At 40.3% G+C, this 24017-nt stretch overlaps 3 protein-coding genes across 3 annotated transcripts in view; 2 read left to right on the top strand and 1 right to left on the bottom strand.

Annotated features, from left to right (window-relative positions):
• The window catches only part of LOC138029347 (calpain-5-like), a 19429-nt gene extending 15453 nt beyond the window's left edge, over positions 1–3976 (top strand). Inside the window, exons 11-13 of the mRNA XM_068877083.1 lie at positions 563–693; positions 1714–1853; positions 2864–3976. Of these exons, the coding sequence (XP_068733184.1) occupies positions 563–693; positions 1714–1853; positions 2864–3046 (454 nt within the window). The 3' untranslated portion in view covers positions 3047–3976. The remainder of the gene's footprint in view (positions 1–562; positions 694–1713; positions 1854–2863) is intronic.
• Positions 3909–16357, bottom strand: LOC138029348 (tyrosine kinase receptor Cad96Ca-like). Its single transcript, XM_068877084.1, has 14 exons — positions 16251–16357; positions 16041–16110; positions 15629–15751; positions 14254–14379; positions 11537–11585; positions 11258–11430; positions 10690–10806; positions 10213–10400; positions 9962–10090; positions 9358–9446; positions 9207–9247; positions 7650–7749; positions 5509–5605; positions 3909–4387 (listed from the first exon to the last, which is right to left on the bottom strand). The coding sequence occupies exons 3-14, from the start codon at positions 15699–15701 to the stop codon at positions 4202–4204; spliced, it is 1368 nt and encodes a 455-aa protein (XP_068733185.1). The 5' UTR covers positions 15702–15751; positions 16041–16110; positions 16251–16357; the 3' UTR covers positions 3909–4201.
• Positions 16358–16923: 566 nt separating this feature from the next.
• LOC138029011 (cytochrome P450 3A11-like) lies at positions 16924–24000 on the top strand. The gene is made up of 5 exons (XM_068876676.1): positions 16924–17406; positions 17908–18113; positions 18677–18959; positions 20729–21020; positions 22634–24000. Exons 1-5 carry the CDS (start codon positions 17065–17067, stop codon positions 23017–23019), a joined length of 1509 nt encoding a protein of 502 aa, XP_068732777.1. The 5' UTR covers positions 16924–17064; the 3' UTR covers positions 23020–24000.
• Positions 24001–24017: the final 17 nt, after the last annotated feature.

Raw genomic sequence — 24017 nt, 5'->3', positions numbered from 1 at the left:
AATCTCATTTGCACCTTATTAAAAATAGAAAGAAAGAAAGAACTGCCCTGCTTATCGCCCTATCTCGCAGTCGGGTACGCAGAGGTGGACGACACGCTCTTTACCACACGGCCATCCTTAAAACCTCCAACGGGTAATGGCTGCGGTATTGCGGAAAACCACCTTACTTTGCCGACCTCATTGAACTGCCTACATTAGGCCTCGTCATATAACCCTTGTTCATAAACTCTGTGAAATGTTCTAGAACCCACTCTAAATTCGTACAGTAATGAGTAGAGTGTAACGTTCCCAGTCTTGTGTTGTAGCCTTGTAGCCTATTTCTCCTGCAAAATGTGACTGGCTTGGCAGTTACGTTTCGCAAAGGCTTATGTTGTGCGATGCCACGTTACAATGATCCACAAGCCATGGGGACTTAGCCAAGAACTGAAAAATGCAGATAAAGATTCATTACTGAACAGTATCGTGCCGTGGTCGAACTTGTCCTCTGTGTATAACAGCCTTGCACGTTCTTTGACAAATGTATCTTTTTAAGAAGTTTCTCTTTCTTTGTTTTCTCTCGAAGGGTTTTGGAGAAGGACCACCCCACAGGGAGTAAAATCTGCTGTTGTATTCCACGGTATCGAACTCCTGTGTGCGTCCTCTCAGTGATGGTAAAGTCTGCCGCAGGTCTTAAAAAGAAATCTGCGTTATTAAGTAAGTTTGCACTTAAAATGGAGCCTCTCTCGTAGGAAACCTAGCTGCTACGTGTCCATATATGCAAGTTTCTTTCGAGGGTATTGCTTAAGTAAACTACATTCATTAGTATCTTGTGTTTACATTGGGTGACAACAAAGTACCGGGATTACACTTGGACATGCACAGCGCAGTAACGTCGTTATAACTACGCAAGGTCGTCTACTGCAATGCAGTGAGAATTATCTGTTACTGCAAAGATGTTGCATGACAAAGCTGTTTCTGCAGTAACAAACATATTTCTTAGCAATGGGCAGGGAACAATTAAAATAGCAGGAAAACTTCTTTATCGGTGCTTGGATACTGCGAATTAGTTTTACCTTAGTGGTGTAACAGAGACCGCTAGAATTTCGTGGGGATAGCGTGTATTCAAATAACAACTTTCTTAAAAAATTAAATGAAAAGAGGCAACAATGCTTTTGGCAAAGACAAGGTATTAGTTGACTCTTGGTTGTCTATGCTGACCACCCATTTCGAGCTTGTGCGCTCCCTGGGGGAACGCCATTAATCCTTGTGGCCAAAAAAAGAAATATATTAGGCACTTTATGTTCTACGAACTGCAATAAACAGTGGTTTTAAATAAATAAAGCAATATCTCTGCACGCATATTCAAGTATGGTTTATTTTCATTTGGCTCTGCGAAGACCAAATCTCGACTTTTGAGTGAGGAAGCAACGACCTCTTTCTCGCAGGTCTTCGTAAATTCAAGTAGTTTCCCCGTCACAGTTCTTCTCTAGTGGATAAATCGTTTAGTTGAACGAAGTGAATTAATTAGGAGGAAGTTTGAAACCTATTTTACTGAAATATATATTTTGTCGATGGTGACAGTCGGTGATTCTAGGACTTGTATTACGTCATTCGACGGTGAGTTTTCAGGTTTCAACACGTACGATGAGCCTATCGTTGGCTTCTGAAAGTCTAAGACAATTTTTTATATGGCGTCATTTGTTGAGGTCTTAGTTTTGTTATGTTTAATTCCAGGTCTTGATCCTTATGCTCTGATAACATGCGAAGGCAGGACAATCCGAACACCAACATTCAGCGGGACTTCAGATCCAGAATGGAAGTCAGGGGCCTTGTTTTTCGTGAGAAGGCCGAAGAAAACGCATTTGGTGGTACAGGTAAGATCGTGCATTATTGACAGAGTGAATTGGTTGAGAATGGATCTGAAAATTCTCTTGTAAACAATCATATATTTTAGCCCAACATCCAAGGGTTGATTAAGATTGGGTGGGGGAGGCTAAACTGGTAAATGGTTTTTGATCAAACAAAACGTCGGAACGCCCCGCCCACGGGCTACAGATTTATTACCGTGTATTAGTAAACCGAGTTAGGTTTTGTGTCTTCTCAAGGCAGCTGTCCGTTATGTATAAGATGTGCTATGGTTTCGTAGATGGGAAATGGGAGGACAATTTGATCCCAAATAGAGAAAGAAGGACACAAGGAAGCCATGATTTTAGGTTTATTGTACCGAAAGGACACAATGATATTTTTAGATTTTCTTTCTTTCCCAGGACAATAACTGAATGCAACAAACCCCCGAAAGAAACTGTTATTTCTATTAGTAGTTTATATTTGTAGTTTTAGCTGTTATTATCATCTTGTATTTTTTAGTCTTTTAGATGGATGTTGCCGACAAACCAATCTTTAGATTTAGATTTAGATACAGAAGACGAGTCGATGTAATATCGTGGATTTTGTCTACTTTTCACGAGTGTTGAAAAGTACTTCTCAAACTCATTAATAATTTATAAGCCAAAAGCAAAAGAAATCACTACCGTGAAGGAAGTTTGGACATGTGGTCTTAATTAGCATAAAATCTCGCCAACTTTGATCCAAAATATCTCTTAAAATATTGATTCCCTTGAGAAGCAATATCCAACACTCGAAAGAGTGTTTCATCAAATATCAAACCACCTCGAAATCGGTTAAAAAACTCGGCCTTCGGCCTCGTTTTTCAACTCTCTTCTCGGTGTTTGGATATCCGATGAAACACTCCTTCTTGTGTTTGATATATTACAGGAAAGAGGTTATGTAAGTAGACACAGCTTCAAATTTGAATTTTTTTGGCCGTTGTGCCTTTTGTCGCCAAATCACACCTCGTTTGTAACTGGTCGTCATTTCGTCTTAGATCTGGGACAGTAACGTATTCTGCGACTCTTTCTTGGGCCAAGCGAAAATGACAATTGATGCCAACAACAGAACTGTGGTGCTGTCACATCAATTGATGGGAAGAAGGCAAAAAGAGAATGAAAGAATGCCTGGAGCTGTTACCTTGGAGATTGCATGCTACAGTGACCTTTTAGCTGTGTAGGCATCTCGGTGTACGCATGCGCGTTTTTGTGGAAGATGTGGACGTCCTCTTGGCCTGATCATCATGTCTTCTCAGCGCATAAACTTGTCTGGGAAGCCCCGATTTGATGTCTCAGAGTATACACATAGGTTGTGACATCTTCCTTTTGAAGTGGCAATGGTTGGAGCTTTTGTCTTGGCTTTAAAAAATGAACAACTTTACTGCGGTAGTGCTATCTTGATTTTCTTGGGGTGTAGTTTGGATGTTGCTTTCTGGCGTCATTAGCAGTAGAAGGCCAAATATGTTACCCAGTTTCAGCTGGAAATTGAGCGCTTTTAGGCCAACCCTAACAAGAACTGAACTGAATTTGCTTCGAATACGACGGCGTGCCATAAAATGAGTAGCCCTTCCGTTTGCTTTTGATAAAACTCGCCAGTTCTAGGACAACGCTGGCCACTGGTTACGGCAAAAATTCAAGATGGTCGTAAATATTTTTCTATGTTGGTAAAAGTCACACACGACCTCAAAACATGGAAGCCATACAATAAATAACTTATGATAACATCAAAGGTCACCTCGTTTTATGAGTACACACCTGAATGGAAGAGAATGGGAAATCTATATTTATATATATCGTCAGAAGCCAAGATTTAATTCGTGATGAAGTTTGAAATGAAAAGTGGAAACATATTGAGGCATATATCAAACTCATCACTGTTCTAAAAGACGTTAATTTTCGAATACAAGTTTGTCTTTATCTCGACGATTGTGCATAACGTGCTTGTCATTTTTTTACGAGTAAAAACACAAGCGAGCACTTACGGGTAATAACGACTTTTTAAAGATTGGCCCAGGGGAACCTATACATTTAATTACCGCTACATTATTTGCTTATTTATGCTTTATTTATTTAACTGTGGTATCAGTTCTTCAATACACAATTAGCGACAAGTGACGCGACAAGTTTATTATAGACTTTGCTTCAGTCTTCCTTTGCTCTTTAAATCAGCGGTTCAACTGCATGGCGCATGCGTTCGAACTGCAAAGTTCCTTGTGATTTCTATTGGCAGATTGTATTACGCACAAAAAGTGCTGGAATCTGCAGTCTTTTTTCACTGTCAGCCAAATAGCTGTCTTCTAAATATCTTTATCTCTTTTTCGTGTTGTAATCCTTGTCTACAGCTTTGTTGTCATTTGTTCTGTAGCTTCGTTTGTATCCCTTAAGGTATCATCTCCAGGGGATTCTCCAGGGGGTATTTTACTATTATCTGGGGATGTAGTAAGACAAGTGGTAGCGTCAATCTCCTCCACATTCATGTAAAGGCTTGGTTCGTACTTGGCCAAATCCAGATCGAGATAGTGCTGAAACAAGAAGCTAGAAACTGTCTCTATTCTTGGTTTGCATCCACCTTATGAGACAGCCATGTTGGTGTACAAAACAATAGAAAATGGCCCCACAAGTTTTACATAATAATAGAGTCAAATTCTCAAAAGACATTTTACTGCATTGTTCTGTACACCAACATGCATATGGCCGCTGTGACGTCAGATGCAAAACCATCAATTTTACGGTAAAGACTTGTTTCCATTTCTCAAAGTTCCCTTGGACGTGAGGTGCCTGGGAATGAAATTAAATCACTGGAATCGGAATGCTAACAGTTAAGCCTAAATATTGTTTTAGGCCTAATTAGGCCTAAGGTTAGCATTTCTAAGGGGTTTTGGCTTTTTCAACAGTTATATTATAACCTCAGTCTGCATTTTACACTGACCGATTCCAGTGATTTAATTTCATTCCCAGGCACCTCACGTCCAAGGGCACTTTGAGATATGGAAACAAGTCTTTACCCAATTGCACTGGCCAGGAACCCATAACCAGGCCTAGGAGCCTATAACTCCAATTCCAAGTCAAGCTATTTTTAGGCCGCTTTGCTTGCACGAGTGACCATTGTCAATCCCATGGCCGGATAATATTAACGTGTCATGGGAGACTTGTGATTAACTGGAAAGGACTAGTTTGGCACAGGAAAAATCAATTTAAAAATAACTCCGTCTGCAAAAACGCCTTTCCACAAACGTAATGAAGTTGTACGTTCTTAGTCAATGAGCTCATGACTGGGCCAACAGCACCAACTACGCCTTTGCGGCCTATTTTCAAAGAGACCTGAACCAGTCAAGCTTGACTTGCCTTTGTTTTAATGTCCCAGTGGGGGAATAATAATGAGCTTGCCCTCCAGCATGGTGGATTTTGTACCATGTCATCGTTTGTTGCAAAAGGCCTATTGTCGAGTTAAACCTCAGACTCTTCCTTTGTTTCTCAACTAGGTGAAAGTTCAATGCGATCAAAAGTTGAAGCCATGGCTAATCCGCCTAGTTTCAAAATGTGTCTAAATGACCGACCAGTTCGATTCTGGCCTTTATTATTCGCTACCAGGATACCTTGTAAATAATTAATGATTTGTTGCTGAATATTAATGACTATGTACCTCGTCTTGGAGAATTCCTGAAAATATCTCGTAGAGTCGATCAAATGTTGGTCGGTTGTTAGGATCATCGTTCCAACAGTCTAACATTAACTGATACCTTAGAATAAAGAAAGTTACTAATACCTCTTTTTTTCTCAGACAAAATTATGTAAATCGCATTTGTGCTAAAGTTTGCTTTTTAAATGAGTTCCTTCCAAAGTAAATCACGGCACTTGAAATTCTTTGATCGATCCCTTTGGAAGCTTACACTGAATTTTCTAAACCAATCGAAACACGTGAAGCCGGCCCCGAGCGCAGAAGGCACTGCTGGCCATCCTCGTTAGAAAAGCCCTGAGAACGAGGTTGAATGCTGGCATGTAACTTTAAGCGAGGGAAACACGCGGGTGGCACGAGTCACAGTGATTCTGCTTTTCAAACTGATTGGTCTAGAAGGAAGTTATCGAGAACTAAATTTACGTCATTAAACTGGCATCTTCACTAAATGTCTTCTCTCCTAAAATACAGAAAAAGCAATACCTCCCCCATTGTCCATTTGCCCGATACTATTTATATACATGTTTACTTGACTACTCCCCCGTGGGGGCTTTTCAGGGCCATTGAAACGGACACATTTAAGAATCCGAACTGGCCGGAGGCAAACCAATTGGCTTTTTACAGTTCAAGCAGAGACTACCGGGATCAAATTCAACGAGTTGTCAGAACGGGTCTCGAACCCTGGATCTCTGGATCTCAAGACAAGCGCCCTAAGCACTGACCCACACTGCATCCTGCCCTAGCCCCGCCATCATGCCACGACTGCATTCTGCAAACGGAAGACCTTAGACAGCAATGACCAGAACCAGGTTGCTGACCAGCGGTTTTCGTTAAAACAATGTTTTGTTGGGGGTGCTCAGTCTCGCGGGCTCAGAAAACCTGGTTGTGGTCATTGTTATTTAAGGTTTTTCTCTGCAAACACCTCACATTTAGGGACTGTGCAATAATTATCAGGAAGGGGGGGGGGGAGGGGTCCTAAAATGAGCTTCACCAAAGGAAAAATTAGATTGGTCCCCCCCTCAAGCCGCGTCATTTTTAGTTGTGACCCCCCCCCCCCCTCACGTTCTCTCAAAATTATGATGTGTCCCCCCCCCCCTCTCTAACCCGTACCTTTAGATATTGAAAAACTTGAGAACAGATACCAATATCTTTTATCCGACAACCCTGCTTGTGCAGGAAGGTTTCTCCGAGAGGATTATAAGCCAGCTCCCCATGATGACAGCAACATCAGACGTTGCAAACAAGAGGCAAATGATATCCAGGACAAGCTTAATGTTGTCGTAACCAAGTTAGAAAAACACTGAAGACTGGCCTCAGCTGTTTACACAATTTTAATGCTGAACAACGTCATTCAATAAAGTCTCAAGTCGGTTTAACGTTCTGCACCTTGTAGAAGACCTGGATAGGGTGATGGCTAAATTTAAAGCGACATTTCCTATTGGTGCCAAATCTAAAGCATCCAAATCAAGAAAAAAGAAGGAACAGAAGAAAAAAAGGGAGAAGAAGAGGATTGCTGCCTCAGAAAGCCGTAGAACCCGAACCTGTATAATTTTTCGGTCTTTGGGAGGTGAACCCATTGATGACAACTATGAAACAGAAGTATGTGGCATTCCTCAGCTAGAAACTGTAGACCTAGAAACCCTCTCGCTGTTTAAATCAACAACAGACCTGGCATGTCTGCGGGACCTCTTAAATGCCAAATGTTTTATTGGCAAAGCTCACAACGTGGTTTTTGACTTCTGTGCATGAGCGATTGTTTCAATCTATCATATGTTGACATTCTAAATAAGTTAAAGCATGTGTTTATGTTGATGCAATATTTAGACATTATGGATAGTCAAAGGTGTGGCATCTGTCTATTTGGAAAATGTTTATTTGTTCGTTATCGAATTTGTGAAATTTAATTAAACCCCCCCCTCAACTTACTTGAGAAATCTAATGTAGAGCCCCCCCCCCTCCTTTCCATTATTTTAACTTAAGCCCCCCCCCCCCCTCTGGTTTTAGGGGCCCCCCCTCCCGATAATTATTGCACAGTCCCTTATCTCCCTCTGGGTTGAATCTCTTAACAGAAGAGCTTGTTCGCGGCAATCAGTGTTTTCTTCACTTACAGTTCATCACTAACATGCTCTGGTTTTGGCATGCGGTACTTGTTCACCTTCAGTTCAAAGACAACTTTCCATTCGTTCAATCCTGGGTATGGCGTACCTCCTGAAAGAGATACTCGTGCCGTCACTCACGAAGAGAGTCTTGTTTTTCTACATGATCAATGACCAGAACGTTCACAGTGTTTGTAGCCAGAATGATGTGACTGTGGCCCTGTCTCTCAAACCCTCGGTTTGTGACGTTTAAGACACACTGTTCTCGAAGAGTGACTTACATACAGTGAAATGAAATCAAGAAAAGGGTGTACAATTGTCTTGGCTTTCTAAAATAACTACAAAGTTAAAGAGCGACATATGATTCTGGTGTATCAACTCGCTTCTTGTATTAACGTTTTAATCAGTAATTCGTATGATTTCGTGGATTTGTGAATGTGTATATAATTATGTATATTCTTTTTCAATATTAGTTTTCTTCATATTTCTAGTTGTTCCCGACTAGAGGCTGGCAACAAAAGTCGGCTTAAGGACGGTGCCTACTAATTCAAAGGTATTTTTGCCCCGATTTATGATTATGCAGGAAAGGTAGATCTTCCCAAGTGTTATTGAAATCCAAAAAGAAAATTGGGGGTTACCACGCATATTTCAAAGGTAATTCATGAACAATATTTGTATAAAGCTCTAAAATACAAAGCAATGTATGGCTCTCTTTCTCAAATTGAAGCTCAATTATCTCTAAAGAATGCATGGTTACCGCCAATTTTGTTTTTGGATACTAAGAGTACTTACTAAGATCTACTTTCTCTGCATAGTTTTAAAACGCATAAAAATATCCCTGCATTAGTAAGCATCACCGATAGGAAATCCGAGTATCTGGAGATGCGCAGAACGTATGCACAATAACAATAGTAGGCACCGTCCTTTAAAAAATGAAGGGAAAATATTAGTGTACTTTAATAATGGCCTCTGGCTGGGAAAAAAAGTGGCAAGAAGGGTTCTGGCTGGCACTTGAAATACAAACGTCACAATGATTGCTAGATGGCTTTGAAGAGCGGATAATTGTTTCGCACAGAAGTTAAAAACTAACGAAAAATATTTTTGCAGATGCTCACAAATCATTTTAGCCACTGAAACGCCCGTCAGACTCTGCAGATTAGGGCGCTTAAGCAAGCGCAGTTTTGAGACGCGGACGGCAACCGGAAGAGAACACTTCGCGTACCAGGACAGTGGTGTCTCCCAGATTTTTGTACCAATCATCTCTAATGGAGAAAAGATGCTTAGCAATGTAAATGTGGTTGTGTGAAAACAAGTTAAAAGAGAAAACATCTCACTTCCGGTTTCCGACCGCGTCTCAAAAACGCGCTTGCCTAAGCTCCTTAATTTGTCGTTGGGTACTCCTGTCCCGATTAGTGCACCATTTGTTGTGTGCTAGACACTTGACACTTGAAGTAGGAAAGTGATTGATTGATTGATTGATTAATGAAGCTATACGATCATGGAGAACTGATGACTATGACGAAGTGGCTTTGTTGACGATGATGGCTCAAATCATTCGTGTAGACTTACCTAAAGTAAATATTTCGTATAAAACAACCCCATAGGACCATCTGTCGGAAAAATAATACAGAGAGCCGTTTAACCTTTCCAAGCAGAGATACCTTTTAGGTGGAATTTTCAATTGTCTTCTCATGATATAAGGAGATCTCTCTGTACTCACACATCACTCTTCTCCGACACTCTTAAGTCGTTTTCCATCGAGTCATTAAACAGATGTTCAGGGGCTGTCCATTTAATTGGCAGGCGGCCCTGTTCCAAGAAAACAAATCATCCCATACGTCTTCTGTAAGGCAACTTTTTTAGTACGTTATAGATCACCAAAACTATATGTTTGCAAGATCGAACTCATAGACAATCTTTCTTTAAATGTTTGCTATTGTTTCATAAATCAATCTTGCTTCTCCCAACCGAGTAAACAAGATTTACCGTATCAAAAAAATGATCAATTAAAGTATTCATTTCTACAGAGATTAGAGCAAGTTTCGATAGAGTGTCGTAAAACCAAAACCAAACTAATTACTTTGGCCAATCAAAAAGGACGTAGACAATCCAGTAAGCCAATCAAAACTCGAAGTAATTACACGTAGCTGACAAAAAGCGCGGGAAAATGTGCACGCGCGAGCGAAGATTGGTTTTGGTTTCACCTGTGCACGTGATTGGTTGAAAAAGTGGCCCGAGAACTTTGAACCAATCACTGAGTGAAGTAATGCAAAACCAAAGCAATTCACTAATTACTTTCGAGACTCAATTGAAAACCGCTCTACCTTCTGAATGGAGGTACAATAGAGGTACTGGTATTTGTCACGGATTAGCGCCAGCCCAAAGTCAGTTATTTTGCAAATCATTCCTCTTCCCACCAGAACATTTCGAGCAGCAAGATCACGGTGAAAAATCTAGGAATAGAGAAAAAAAGAACATGGAAAGCTTTATTGACGTGAAAACGTGTCTGTGTGTTAAATTTGTGAATTTGTGCATATCGAAATTTAAAAGCGTAAACATGTTTAAAGACATCAACCTTCTTAGATGCAAGAAAACTCATCCCGGAAGCAATCTGCTGAGCGAACGACAGAAGATGATATGACGTCACTTCCTCTTGAAGACTCTCCGGGCAGCTGTAATACTTGTCTTCCATTCCGCGACTCTTTCTTAGGAAACCAAGTAGGTCGCCATGTTGTACGTACTCCAGAAGTAACATCATTGGACCTAAAAAAGTGGCAATGCCGCATGAAGTGACTCTTCCATTTACTTAACAGAGTTAAAAAATAAGAGTGACCAGCTGACTAACTTAAGATAAATTCTTGGACTAATTCTGGAATACACACCTCCACATCGTATACGTTCGTATGAACGTAAGTGCATTTGGTGATTTATGGGCACGAGCACAAGCCGTATTATGCATTCGCCATTGACCAATCACAAATGCGATATTCTGTTGAGTACATAATAACTTGGAGCTAAAATTCATCTCAAGAAAATAATGATATATTCTTACTCGATGTTGATACGTAGCCCAGAAAGTTGACAATGTTAGGATGTCTCTCTCCCTCCAAAGAATTGCACATCTGAATTTCTTGGAACAAGGATTCCTTCTCCGTGTCAGAGCTGTTATCTGCACATAAAATGGAATCATGGAATAATACTCCAGATTGTTGGGACGTATAGTGTTCAACGGGTGAGAGCGAATCGAAGTTTGATAAAAAAAATGGAAAATAATTATGTAAAAATTGCAAAGAAATAAATAAACCCATGAAAAGAATGTTGTACTGTGCAGGGAGAGGACGTGAAGTATTGTCCCTATTGGGAGTCGCCAAGGTATGCCAAAATTCTAGCACTTTACTAGTCCGAAAACTGCCTTCTGTCAATTGAAGAGGCTTCATCAAAGTCAATAAATGGTGTGGTTAAAAGATCATGCATGGTTTGCAATTCTGGATCCATCAGCACACATTATGACAGTCCAACTGTGTGAATCCACCTATCCGTGATGTGCCAAACAGTTCAGTTTTGCAGAAAATATTTTTTGGACGAAAGTTTACATTTACTACTCTTCAACCATTGCTCACGTTTGAGTTTCTTCACAGCCACCACGGTGTCACCGGACAATCCATTTATATCCTGGACCACAGCTTTCCAAACTTCACCAAATACGCCACTTCCAAGAATATCCTGCAAAACGATTGTCATGGGTGATATTTCCCAGCGAGAAGCGTAGGTCGAACAGCATTCATTTTCTGTCCTATGGAAGGCAAAATGAGACAACATGTTTTTACATGAAGTGGCGATTAAATCTCAAGGACCACTGAACTTTAGCACTCACTTATCATAACTCATTTAGCACTCACTTATCATAACTCTCTGCCGTCATTTCACTTGAGCCACCAGTTGTTTGAGCTGTAAAACAGACGTATCAACATAAGCTGCATTATTTTAATTCAAATATGATTAGTGAACGTAATTCTTGGGTTTCAGTCACGTGGTCAACAGCCATGCTTTTCAACGAAAACAAAGAAAGAGTTTGCATAATACACGTGGTAGAGTTCAATTTCCGGAGGATTGGATCAAGACACCAACATGGCCGCCGTTTCATTGTTTGGGGACACAAAAATTTAAATTTTGGGGCCAAAAATTTAATGATCTGGGGAGGCTCCGCCCAGAGGTCTGACCCCTTACCCTTTTATATACCATTTTTGGCGGAAAAGATACCCCTTTCGTATACCTTCCATTGACAAATGGTGCCCCTTTCATATACCTTTCATTGGAAAATAACAAAAGGCCCTTTGAAATACCTAAATGACAGATTTCCCTACCCTTTCATAGACTTCGACTCGTGAAATCCCTACGCTTTCATATACCTGAAGCGTGAAAAAGGTAAGGTACCCCTTTTGGGCGGAGCCTCCCCGTATAGGCCATCATAGGGAGTAACCCCCCCGCCCGGACATGTTTCCTTCGCATAGCCTCCACTGTTTCTCTGTTCGTGCATGGCCCGAGTTGTCCATTATACATTGTCTACCTACTCGGCTTCGTGTTTGCACTCTGTGATTACTCAGTCAAGTTTACCAAGCCGGCTTCCCAACCAGTACCCTAATTAGACGAAAAAAACAAATTTTACGCAGATGCCTTCGTACATCCGTCCATATCCCAACGAGACGAGATTCGATTTCATTATTACTGGGTTGCCAGTATGGCAATCCCAGTCGGAAAATGTGTGGGATTTGTTTGTTTTATTATTTTTCTTTTTTTATTATTTTTTTTCCGTGTCGGTAAAAGTCTTGCCTGTCACTCCCCTGGTAAGTGGTGTCTTTGTATATAGAGCCTTCTGCGCGTATTTTCTTAGGATCGAGAGGGTAGTGGAAACGCGTAGATTTCTCTGGTGGTCACATTAGAATCATTAACATAGCCTGCAATGGCGTCGCAAGTCATGTAACGCTAATGGCGTTTTAGTTGATCCTTCAACAAAATATACCCTTATGGAGCTCAATAATTGAAAGTCATTTGGATAAAATAGGCAGGCGGTGAAAAACCAACACCTGGAATCCGAATCTCAAAAGCGACGAGTAATGGACTTCGACAACCATCTATCGCCCGTCGAGCCGAAATCAAAGTGAGCTGTATGTCAACAATAATATTTTACCAAGTGTGCTGTTATGTAGAACACTGAAACCAAATGGAAAATTCTCTGGTAACTTATGGGTTCAACAAAGACAGAGAACGATTGAACGAATTGAACACCTTACGTGGATCTGTGATCAACTCTGCACAGTCTTCAGGTAAAAAAAATAATTGGAAATGTAACAGCCAAGAATTATTTGAAAGAAAGATTGTCGTGTATTTTGTGCTTCGTTATTCAAGGAAAAGGTTCTTCATGGAAACGGTTTGATCCTGAAATTTAGTTTGTTGCAATATTGCGCATATTTGACACGACTGAGTTTCTTCTCTTCACGCACGTAATGAAATAGAAGGGGTTTTTGCCTCTAATAGCAAATATGTTGTTTCAAAAAATTGTTCGCTGGAAAAGATGGCCTTTATGAATTCATCATGTTTTATGATATGCGAGCTTAAGTGGATAGTCTTTATGGCAATAGTAAAGCATTTTCTTGTCAAAATGAGGTTAGCGTCTTTCTGGTGTGTTAACTTAATTAAATCGTGAGTTTGTATTTGCCGTCTGCCGCGTAACCTTGATTTCCACTCTCAAAATTACCTCCAGAACCTACTTTTTGCGTAGAATAAGCTATTAGAATGATGTTCTTGCTGAGTTCGCATTTGTTAGCGTTAATAGTATTCTCGGTCCGATGCTTCTGTTTTATGAGGGATATATTGTTTTGGTCTCCCATCCAATCACTAACCCCGCTGGATAGGGATAAACTTCAGTGAACTTTGGTGTGACAAAGCTTTCAAAATGCGCAGAGGGCACGCTTAAACTTGTGGTAAGAAGAAGTTGAGAGGGAACTTGAAAATGATCAACATGTCAGCCCAGGAGCCAATGTTTCTCGCTTCTCTTTTATTTGTTATTCTTCAGAGACTGGAATGCTGTAGTTCAATACCACACAATTCAGTGCCTTCTAATTTTCTGTAACACGTACCACAGACAACCCAGTGTATGCTTCACGGAAGCATCTCGTTGTATTATGAACGGACTGTGTTTCCATGTTTAATGACATGGGTGACAACAAATTACTCCTTAATTTCGGCCCGAAATTTCAGCGTTTATTTATAATTTCACATGTGGAATTACAATGTTGCCATAGCAACTTTTCTACAGTCCCAAAATGGCGTCCAGGTTTGAAAAAACCCGCTTCTTATGAACGTAATTTGTCAGCTGTGATATCAATAGCTAATCAAATAATATACTCGTAAAATTAGGGAATAATTTTACTTGTGTTTTGTCCAAAAGCAAATAATTTCCCGAGCCTTTAGGAATTATTTGATTTTGGACAAAACGCGCGTGAAATCATTTCCTAATTTTCACTCGTCACCATTTGATTACCCATAGGAACTAAACTTTTGCCTCGAGAGAGGCTGGAACCGGAAAAGACATTTGGTATGTTAAAGTATACAATACCTGAGACTCGTCTCTTTTTTAACCAAACCAAGACAAATACTATCGCAATAGCAAGGCACAAAATGGCTGATAAAACACTCAAAGCTACGGTATGATTTTCTCCATCTGTATGCTCCGTGTGGTCTGCTGTAAGCAAATTTCACAAAATTTAAAGCAGTTACGTACATGAAATTTTTCTTAATATACTATTATTCGCTGCATTGGATGTTTGTTCTTTTGGAACAATTTTGTTTGTTGTCCCATCCCGGTCAGTGAGTGAAATTAAAGACAACGTAAACGCCAAATGGAATCCGAAAGAACACGGAGAAGTAGTTTTTGAGAAGGTGGGAAGAAAGACAGTCAGTCAGCTGAAGACCTTGTCTCGCTCAGAGAGAGAATAGTCAATCTTGTTTGAAAGGAACAAGAGATAGCTATCACCTGACTTCAGGCCGATCCGACATGCTTCGCCAAGAGCGTTCTTCAGTTGTCTGTGACATTCCTTCTTTTAATTTCCAAAAACGAATTTTCTAGTAAGCTTGTGATCCTGTCTTACAGTGTCTCTTTCTCATAACCAAAGCTAGCCTCTATCAGAAGCCTCCACCAGATTTAGTCAGTCGACAAACGTGTGGGGTTATGGGTTATATTCCTCTGAATGAACAAAGAAAACCTTCGAACGGTTCCTTGCATTAGGCCGAATACCGAGCTCTTTCGGGCTTTTTAGTTACTGTGGCGCATATCTACAATTTTTTGCCGTAAGTACACCGATTATCTCGTATACCTTTGCCCTACATTTTGATTCTTTAAGGCCTGGCCAAACGCTCGCAACATTTCAACGCAACATCTTGCAACCTTGTTGCATGAAGTTGCGACGTGTGTTGAATGGACTAGCCAAACGCACGCAACATATCGCAATAGGGTGGCCAAACGTACGCAACATGTTGTGCCCAACAATGTTGCATGATGTTGCGTTGAAATGTTGCGAGCGTTTGGCCAGGCCTTTATAATTAAGGACGGTGCCTACTATTGTTATTGCGCATGCGTTCGGCGTACCTCCTATCGGCGGTGCTTATCAATACAGGGATATTTTTGCGGAGTTCAAAACTATTCGGAGAAAGCAGAACTTAGCAAGTGCTTTTGGTATCCAAAAAGAAAAGTGGGGGTAACCATGCATCTTCATACGTTGCTTGGTATTTTAAAGCTTTTTTGCAAATATTGTTAATTAATTATCTTCGAAAAATGCTCCGTTACCCCCAATTTTCTTTTCGGATTTCAATAACACTTGTTAAGATCTGCTTTCCACGCATATTCAGTAAATCGCGCAAAAATACCTTTGAATCAGTAGGCACGGTCCTTAAACCTCATATCAATGTCGAACAAGTTTCCTTTGTAACTTTACCTTGTGTAGAGTTTTCCTCCGAGTCAAAGTCCCCTGAAGGACTTTCCTTTGTGGAGTTTTCACGGTTTGACATCGCAGAGGCTGTACGCCAAAAAGGAAAGAAAATATTGGCTATCCGCTATCCTACCACCAGAATAGGGAGAAACATGTCACCGCATTATTTTGTTTTCTCTGGTAGAAAGAACATGTTCAAGCATCAAGTTTTTAGAGTAGGGAGACCTAAGTTTTTCAATAATTGCTTTTCGGACTCGAGTTTTCAGATACAAGCCATTGCTACGAGGGTTGTTCGTTTTCCCTCCCCCCCCCCCATTGGAGTATACAACAGGTGTAAATGCGTCACAGGTTCCCTAACCAAAATCTTTTTTTTTTTTTTCGACTTCTCAGGTCACTGTTACGTTTTTTAGGCACATACCTTGTCTTTTAGCGGTTGTGAATAATATCAACTCCAAGAGGTGGCGAAGAATCCCAATACGGATGCCTACCTTTGAAAGAGAATTTGGAAAGCCATTACTTTGCTTTAAACTACATGGGGTTGCTTTTAACGTTTTTTAAACAAATTTCATAATATTCAAATTTCTTGAAATCTTTTGACGAATAAAGGCATTCTGTTGAAAATACATACGAGAATATTGAGAAATGGAAGACTGTGTTTCCAAATCCACCATCGACTCCTTGTGTAAAAATATTAAGTTTTAATGAAATTTCTTTTGATGAGTACTTTTGGTGTCATCTCTCTTTTCCAAATTACATCAGGTGTTGATTTGTAGAACAAAAGGAAAAGTCAGTTACTACCGCACTAAGTTTCCTTTGCTTTTTAAAAAAGACAAATGAAAACACAATAATGCCAACAATTGCCAAGCTTACAAAAGCTCGTTGAATCAGATTTTAGTTAATTAAAAAAGCCAAGGAGCTAAATAGAGAAATATAAAACCGTGACATCACTTTCATTGACGAGCTTCCAATATAATTTCCCAGGAAGTAATAGATTTTTTTTCATGCAGGAAGAAAACTCAAATATTTTATTATCATTCCAGCCAGCTAGTGCAAAATATCTTTATTTTTAATTTACTCGAGTACTCATGCAAGCAATGATAATTATAACTGCATTGAAGCCACGCAACACGTACTTAATTGAAATTTAGAGAATAAACTTGAACACCGTTTTTGTTATTTTTCAGACGGAAAAATTGATTTTGTTAATAAAAAATTGTAATTAATGAACAGCACAGTGATGAATAAGTGATGATGAAAATACTACTTGATGGAATTTATGGTTGGAATAAATGAAAGGTCACGTACCCATGAGGAGATCGCGTGACAAATAATTGCCTCTAAGATTGCATCACATTCATTTTAATGGTAAAGACGTTTTATGCGCCTCGTGACTGCGAAGGCTCGTAAAACACGTCCATAAAGCGTTTTCCCAAGGCGTAAAAATGGATTTTGTCTCTAAGTTACTGACCAGCTCAACGGAGCATTGGTCGACATTCGCGCTAGCGTCGATCGTGTTACTCGTTGTACTTCACTTCGGAACAAAACACGCACGCCTTTTGAGGCCTTACACTCATCTTCCAGGGCCAAGACCTTGGCCCTTCTTAAACCGTTTACCCAACCTTTTAAAGGTTCGAGGTGAATTCCATCTTGAATTTGACGAATACTACAAGAAGTATGGCAAACTTTTCGTCATGACGACAGAAAATGTCGCATTTGGCATATCAGAGCCTGAGATGATTAAACAAGTGCTAGTGAAGGACTTCGATTCTTTTTGTGACAGAATGGTAAGTTTGCTATAGTGTAGAGGAGAAGAGCATGGGTAACATTTTCGTGATTATTACAGCATTTTTTTGGTGGTTGTACATGTCCAAGACTTGCATTCTAATTAGTTTAATGGTTCATTGCGGAAAAGCTGAAACCGTGGAATTGCGCGAATTTGGAATATACACTGAGTCTCGAAATGACGTTTACTTTTGCAATGTCAAATGCCATACCAATAGGCCTTACCCCTTATGATGAAAAGCATCAAAATTCTTTTGTTGAGTGACTACTATAAATACCTTAAGAATGCAATGTTTCAGTAGTCACTCAACGAAACAATTGTGATGCGTTACGTCATAAGGGGTACGGTCTATTGGTAAAGATAATTTCCCATGCCACGGCCCCAAATTTCTGGTATCCTGCAACCAGTATTTCAAACCCACTTTGCCATCCTGTATAACTTCAACCCATCTTTTCTTGTATTCACACAGCTATTCTTTTAACAAATGTCTCTCTGCTTTTAGAATCTATTTGATTTTCCTGCTCCTCTAGACAGCTTGGTTAGTATGGTCAGAGGGGACAGATGGCGACGCATTCGCAATGTCCTTTCGCCTTCTTTTAGTGCTCTGAAAATGAAGAGAATGGTGCCATTAATGAACGACGCTTGTGACACTTTCATGAAGAAATTAGAAAAGGTGGCAGACAAAGATGAAAGCTGTGACATTCACAAGTATTTGAATTTTTCATTATTCATAAGTATAGTTTATATCTCTTTCCGTCAATGGTCTCTGATGAAGTTGAAAGCTTCTTTGTCCCTGGTTCACTTATGTCCATAAATGCGTAAAATTAGATTTACGCCCATTTTTGACAGCTAAGCGTTTGCTACGTATTTCCAGAAATATGTTAAGGGGAAAGGTTAGCATTATTTTTAGCTTACGGTAATTATGCAGCTGTTTACCCTCACACAAGGAGCAGCATTTGGGGGACAAATTCCGAGACACCAGTGATGTTGAAGTTGGGAAGAAGAGCAAGGAAATATTTTGTGATGCTTATTGAAATCTGTGTGCATCTAATTAGGGGCATTGCTTGCATATCTGCACAGGTTGACCAGTAAACTTCATCTCCCAAAGTACATGTTTGTTTATTTGTTGTGTTTTTGAATGTGGGATTGACTGAAGATTGATGGGTTGATTGAGTGACTGACTGACTGTTTATTTTTATGATTGATTAATTGATTGATGACAATGAATTATGAAATTTCTGAGTTTTTAATATGTATACATGGATCACTAGGTTTGTCCAGTCACTTACCTTTGATGTCATCCTATCAACTGCGTTTGGTGTCAAGTCAGAGTGCCAGACAAATCCTGATGATCCAGTTAATGTCCAAGTCCGTGATGCTCTTCGGTTAAGGCCTCTATCCATGCTTGTCATTGTCTTAGCCTTGCTTCTGCCATGTGGCAAAAAACTGTTATCACTGCTGTCACCATGGCTGTTTCAGAATTTCAAAGGCATTTTAAATGTGGCAAACCAAGTGATTAGTGCCACAAAGGAACAAGGAGAGCTCTCTGAGAAGGTATAGGTATCACGTGAAACACACCAAGCCTGTTTTCAATCGGTGGCCTCAACACAACAGTCAAAATCGTTGCTTACTTCGTTGTCATCGCCAATGACAACAGAGGGGGGGAAATCAAATAAGCAATCAAAACTAACGCAGCAGAAGTTACAGAAGATTGATAATCATTCTATTTTAGTCTCAAGGTCAATACCGGTATATAACCCAGCAAAAATTGCACTGAGAAGTGGAGACACTCTTGAGTGATCAAATCATATCAAATTAATGTAGATCACATCAAATGGTGGTTGTGGTGAGGGTGAAGACTGGAGTATCCAGGGGCAACCTAGGGGCAGATTAGAAAGCCAAACTCTCTTGTTATGCGGGTTTAAAACACAGGTCACATTCCACAGGTCAGAATTGCTTATAATTAGATACACACATATTTTGGTAAGCGTCACAAAGTGTCCAGTTAAGTCCAAGCGTCAATTATGTATTTACAACAACCCAGTGAACAGTAGCCTTCGTATTATCTGAAAATTTGGGTAATCGCAACAATTTATGTTTAAGTTGAAGAGTTAATTTTACGGGACACTGTGACATTCAGCAGGTGTGTTTTTAGATATCAGTGATGCCACAGTTGAGGAGAAGGGAAAGAGGCCACTTCGGGACGCTTTTTAAAACCTGCATGCATCTAATTAGGTGCAATCCTGGACATATTCGACCCATCTATGACGTTGAGTCCGGGAAACGAACCGGGGCCACATTGGTGGAAAGCGAATGCCGTAACGTCTGCGTCAACCCTACTCCCATGAGCGCGGGAATACGTTTGCGTGCATCTCACACCTAGTTTTGCCTTAGCTAGCCTTTGATTGGACAGGGTCGTGAGGTGTTAAGCCAGTCATAAAGTACAGCGATTCAAACTAATTTCGACACTCAGTTGATTGAGTTGATAAGGACTTAAGAGTGTTAATCCTTCGTCAGAGCGCCAGTTTTCCGGCTTTTATTTCCCTCCTCCAAGTAGCCTTGTCAACCCACTTGATACCAAATCTAATTGTTTGACCTTTTTTTGTCCTGACGCGGCCCAGCGACAGTTCGCGTAGAAAGTCGACTCTTAATTCGTTATGCACAAAGAACAGCGCAAAGTGTTCACTTGTCATCAATTAACAACAATTTCATCTAGAAGCTTTGTAAAGGCTAATCGTTGGTTAACATAGGCAGGGAAAGCTCTAACCATTTGCTTGGGTGCATGTGTAGAGCTAGCATGAGGATCCCTCACTTGTCAGTGGAAAGCTCTGTTTATAACTGGATAAATCTTTGGCTTGTCATACAGTGATCGAGAATTTTGCAGCAATATACAATGCTTTATTCTGCAGGCTGTTACAAGCTTTTACGGAGTCGGCAGTTAAAGAATAGCATTCACGAAATCGTAAATGGCTTGAACCTAGGAGTCATATCATAATTAAAAGAAGTATGATCGTCCGCGTGATTGTAGTCTTGAGAGGAACTGTTTACGATGACCATTGACTGACGTTTCGACAGCCTGAGCGAGTCAAGTGATTGGTGTAACGTCAGTAGATGATATCCAGTCAGAGTATATATACCATCTACTAACGTTACACAAATCGCTTGACTCTGAAGATGATTTCCGTTGAACTTCAGTCAATATCATCTCAAACAATCTTTCTCAGGATTACACTCACCCGGACGATCGTACTTGACTAAATTATGATGTGACTCCTGGGTTCAAACCATTTACGATCTTACTAATCTAGTTTGGTTGTTTTTAGAACTTATTAGAGCTCATGCTAAAATCCAACTCCCCAGGAGGCAAAGGACTATCAGATGATGAAGTGGCTGCTCAGGCCATCGGCTTCCTGCTTGCCGGCTCGGACACAACCTCCATGACGCTGAGTTTAACGTGTCACTATCTGGCAACGAATCCTGAAATTCAGGAAAAGCTAATGGGGGAGATTGACGCAGTTTGGGTTGATGAGCATCAGGTGCCATCTTACGATACAGTCCGTGAGCTTCCTTACCTCGACATGGTCATAGCTGAAACACTTCGACTGCATCCTGTAGGTTAGTACGACAGTTGGCTCTGCTGAAACACATTTCAAGTTGTCTTCATCTCAAAGGGATCTTTCAAGTTGTCACTGTCTGCCGGCACGGAATCCATGACGTCTGTATCACCTGGCGTAACTGTAGCCGTCCCCACCCCATGAAGAAAAACGCTTTTTCTCGAAGGTAGATACGGCTACTCGTGGGCCCTTTGTCAGCCAACGGCAAAATTTAATTGTTTGACCTCATAAAGTGCTGTCGACACCTGTATTTTAGATTTATGAAATTTAAGGGATTTAGTTTCAAAAGCACAACAGAAAAAAATGTCTCGTCAAGAGAGGATGAGGTAAGAGAGCAGAGCCTCTGAAACATCGGCCTTTTCCAGTGACGTAATGGTTCAGCGACGCAGCACCTGATTGAGCTGTTGTAATGACGTAATGAAATTTAAAGATGCGTGGCATTGGGAACGAGAACTTAAAATAGCTTTGCGAAACTAAAAATAGATTGGTCTCTTGGTCTCGTAGAGTAATAGAAAAGACTTTAGCGAATGGAATCTATCACTCGAATTTCGTGTACTAGCTGATTATCTCATTATGTAAGCTGGCCTTTTTGTCGTTTAAAGCTGAAGAAATCTATTTCCTTTTCCTAAAATTCATTGAGCACTTCTGGCAAAATTTCGGTTTTTTTTTTCAAAACGCAGATTTAGCATTGCGTAAACTTGAAACGGTGAACGACTCACCCGTTTCATAGTTGCGCCAGCCTCCGTTTCAAGAAATCAGTGAGTATTTCACTAAATAAAGTTTGAAATATGGGCACGGAACGCAATCGCTGTAAACGCAATATCTATAGATTCAAACAAGAAATATTACAACACTGCTGCATGGTCTGTTGATTTTAAAGTGAACTAGTCGTAATTTGATTGGTCCGTTGGTTTTCCATGCAAGCTTTCACAGTGGTCGCGTTCGTCCAATTTAATCTCTTGATGGGAAGAGACTGGTGAGCGAAATGAGTCGAATGCAGAGTAGTATAGTAATGGACTTACTTTAGAGAAATATTCCCCGATTTTAGCACAAAGTCAAAATCTTAGACAGACTCAAATTATTTAATCGCAATTGATACCCAAAGTAAATCTTCCACCGGTGACTTGGAACCCGAGTCCCGTCAATCGAAAGTCCCGAAAACGTTCTTGGCGTCACAAGTCCCGCTGTATCTCAAGGATGGAGAGGTTCTAAGTAAACTTCACAATCATTTTTCTTTTTGTTCTCTCGAAAACGTGTTAAAAGACCCGGTTAATCAAAACAATGCGGAAAGTGGATGGTAGCTTCTTAAATGGCTTTCCGAGCCCAAAGAGTTTTCGGAACTTCGAGAAGCGGGTCCCTGGGGCCGGAAACTCGCCAAAAACGAAACTGGCTTTACATGTATTATTATTATTATTATTATTATTATTATTATTATTATTATTATTATTATTTATTTTTTATTTTATTTTTTTTATTATTATTTTATTATTTTTTTTCTAATGTTCTTTGCTATTCATGTTGATTGCAGGTGGCAATTAGAATGATTGTTGAGTCTACTGCAATTGTTCCTTGATTGCAAAGACGAACTAATGCCCAATTGTTTGTTATTTATAGTGCCATTCCTCCTGCGTGAGTGCACAAGGGAATGCAAGGTCAAAGATTTGACAGTCCCTAAACAAGGAGAAGTCTTTATTCCTATTTACAGCATTCAAAGAGATCCGAACATTTGGTCCAATCCAGAAAAATTTGATCCGGAACGATTTTCACCAGAGGCCAAAAAATGGCGGGATCCATACATGTATCTTCCATTTGGAAGTGGTCCTCGAAGCTGTATTGGAATGAGGTTCGCAAACATGGAGTTAAAGCTGGTGCTAACGAGACTTCTGAAGAAGTACAGGCTGGAGGTAGCGCCAGACACGGTGATTCCACCTCGTGTTAAGACTAATTTTATTTTGACTATTGATGGTGGGATTAATGTTCGACTGAAATCTCGCTGCTAACTAATCATTGGTGCCCTCCAGGCAAACGTTATTGGGCTTGTGCTGAATAAGGCGAACTTTTTAACTATACTGAACTCCCTTAAACACGACTTGAAGATCGTCTCAGTTGAGCAGCAAAGAAAGCCTGTTAAAATTCAGGCTTGAATGTCGGGGGTACGCTTTTTCGCAACGGTAACCGGTCGTTCCGCCCCAGAGTCGATCCGCCCCACGTATTATTGTGTCTAAGTACTCAATTTTAATTAGAATTAGGGGTTAGGGTTGGTTAGCTATCATTAAAGTGTCGTCAGAATACTGTGGGGCGGAAATACCTGTATTCTTCGTAACTACTCAAGTTGCTGCTTGACTGCGGTGATCTTCAACTCTCATTTATTTCAATTTCCACAGTTCAAACATATGAACATTTCATATATTCTATATCATTCAATAAGTGGTTTTCACGTGACGTCATCTCCGCTATTTTGGTGGAACGAAAACAAAAGATCTGTCATTAGCTCCTTTTGTTTGTCCACCAGAAATTGTACGTTATATCAGTTGTCACCTCAGTGTCACGTGATTGGTTGAAAATCACCTATAAACGCACTTTGTTATATCCAGTGCCAAAACATATTCATGTGTATGCATTAGCCGCCACCTGGGCTTTCTTATGTCCAGAAATGCAAGTAACTTGATACAAACCCAACACAGGGGCGGATCTAGGGGGAGGGTGCAGGGGTGCGCACTCCCCCCTCCCCTTCCCCGAGAAGACCTGCGGCTTTCTGATAGGCCGTTTTCAAAATATCAAATCTTTAGCTTCATAGTGAGGCAGCGAGAACAAAAACAATGGAAACATGTTGGTTTGAATGTGAAAATATTTGCACATCATCCACTTTCCTTTCTCTTTGTCCTCTAAACCTCTCTTTCAAGCTGAAATATAATATATCCAAAAAGGCCTATACAACTGGTATTCTGCAGCAACGTCACCAGTCAGCTACGCCATTCCTTAGTGGTGCACCCCCCTC

The sequence above is a fragment of the Montipora capricornis genome, chromosome 13, assembly GCF_036669925.1.
Source record: "Montipora capricornis isolate CH-2021 chromosome 13, ASM3666992v2, whole genome shotgun sequence".
Classification (NCBI taxonomy): Eukaryota; Metazoa; Cnidaria; class Anthozoa; order Scleractinia; family Acroporidae; genus Montipora; species Montipora capricornis.
This window is presented reverse-complemented; position numbering and strand designations above follow the sequence as displayed.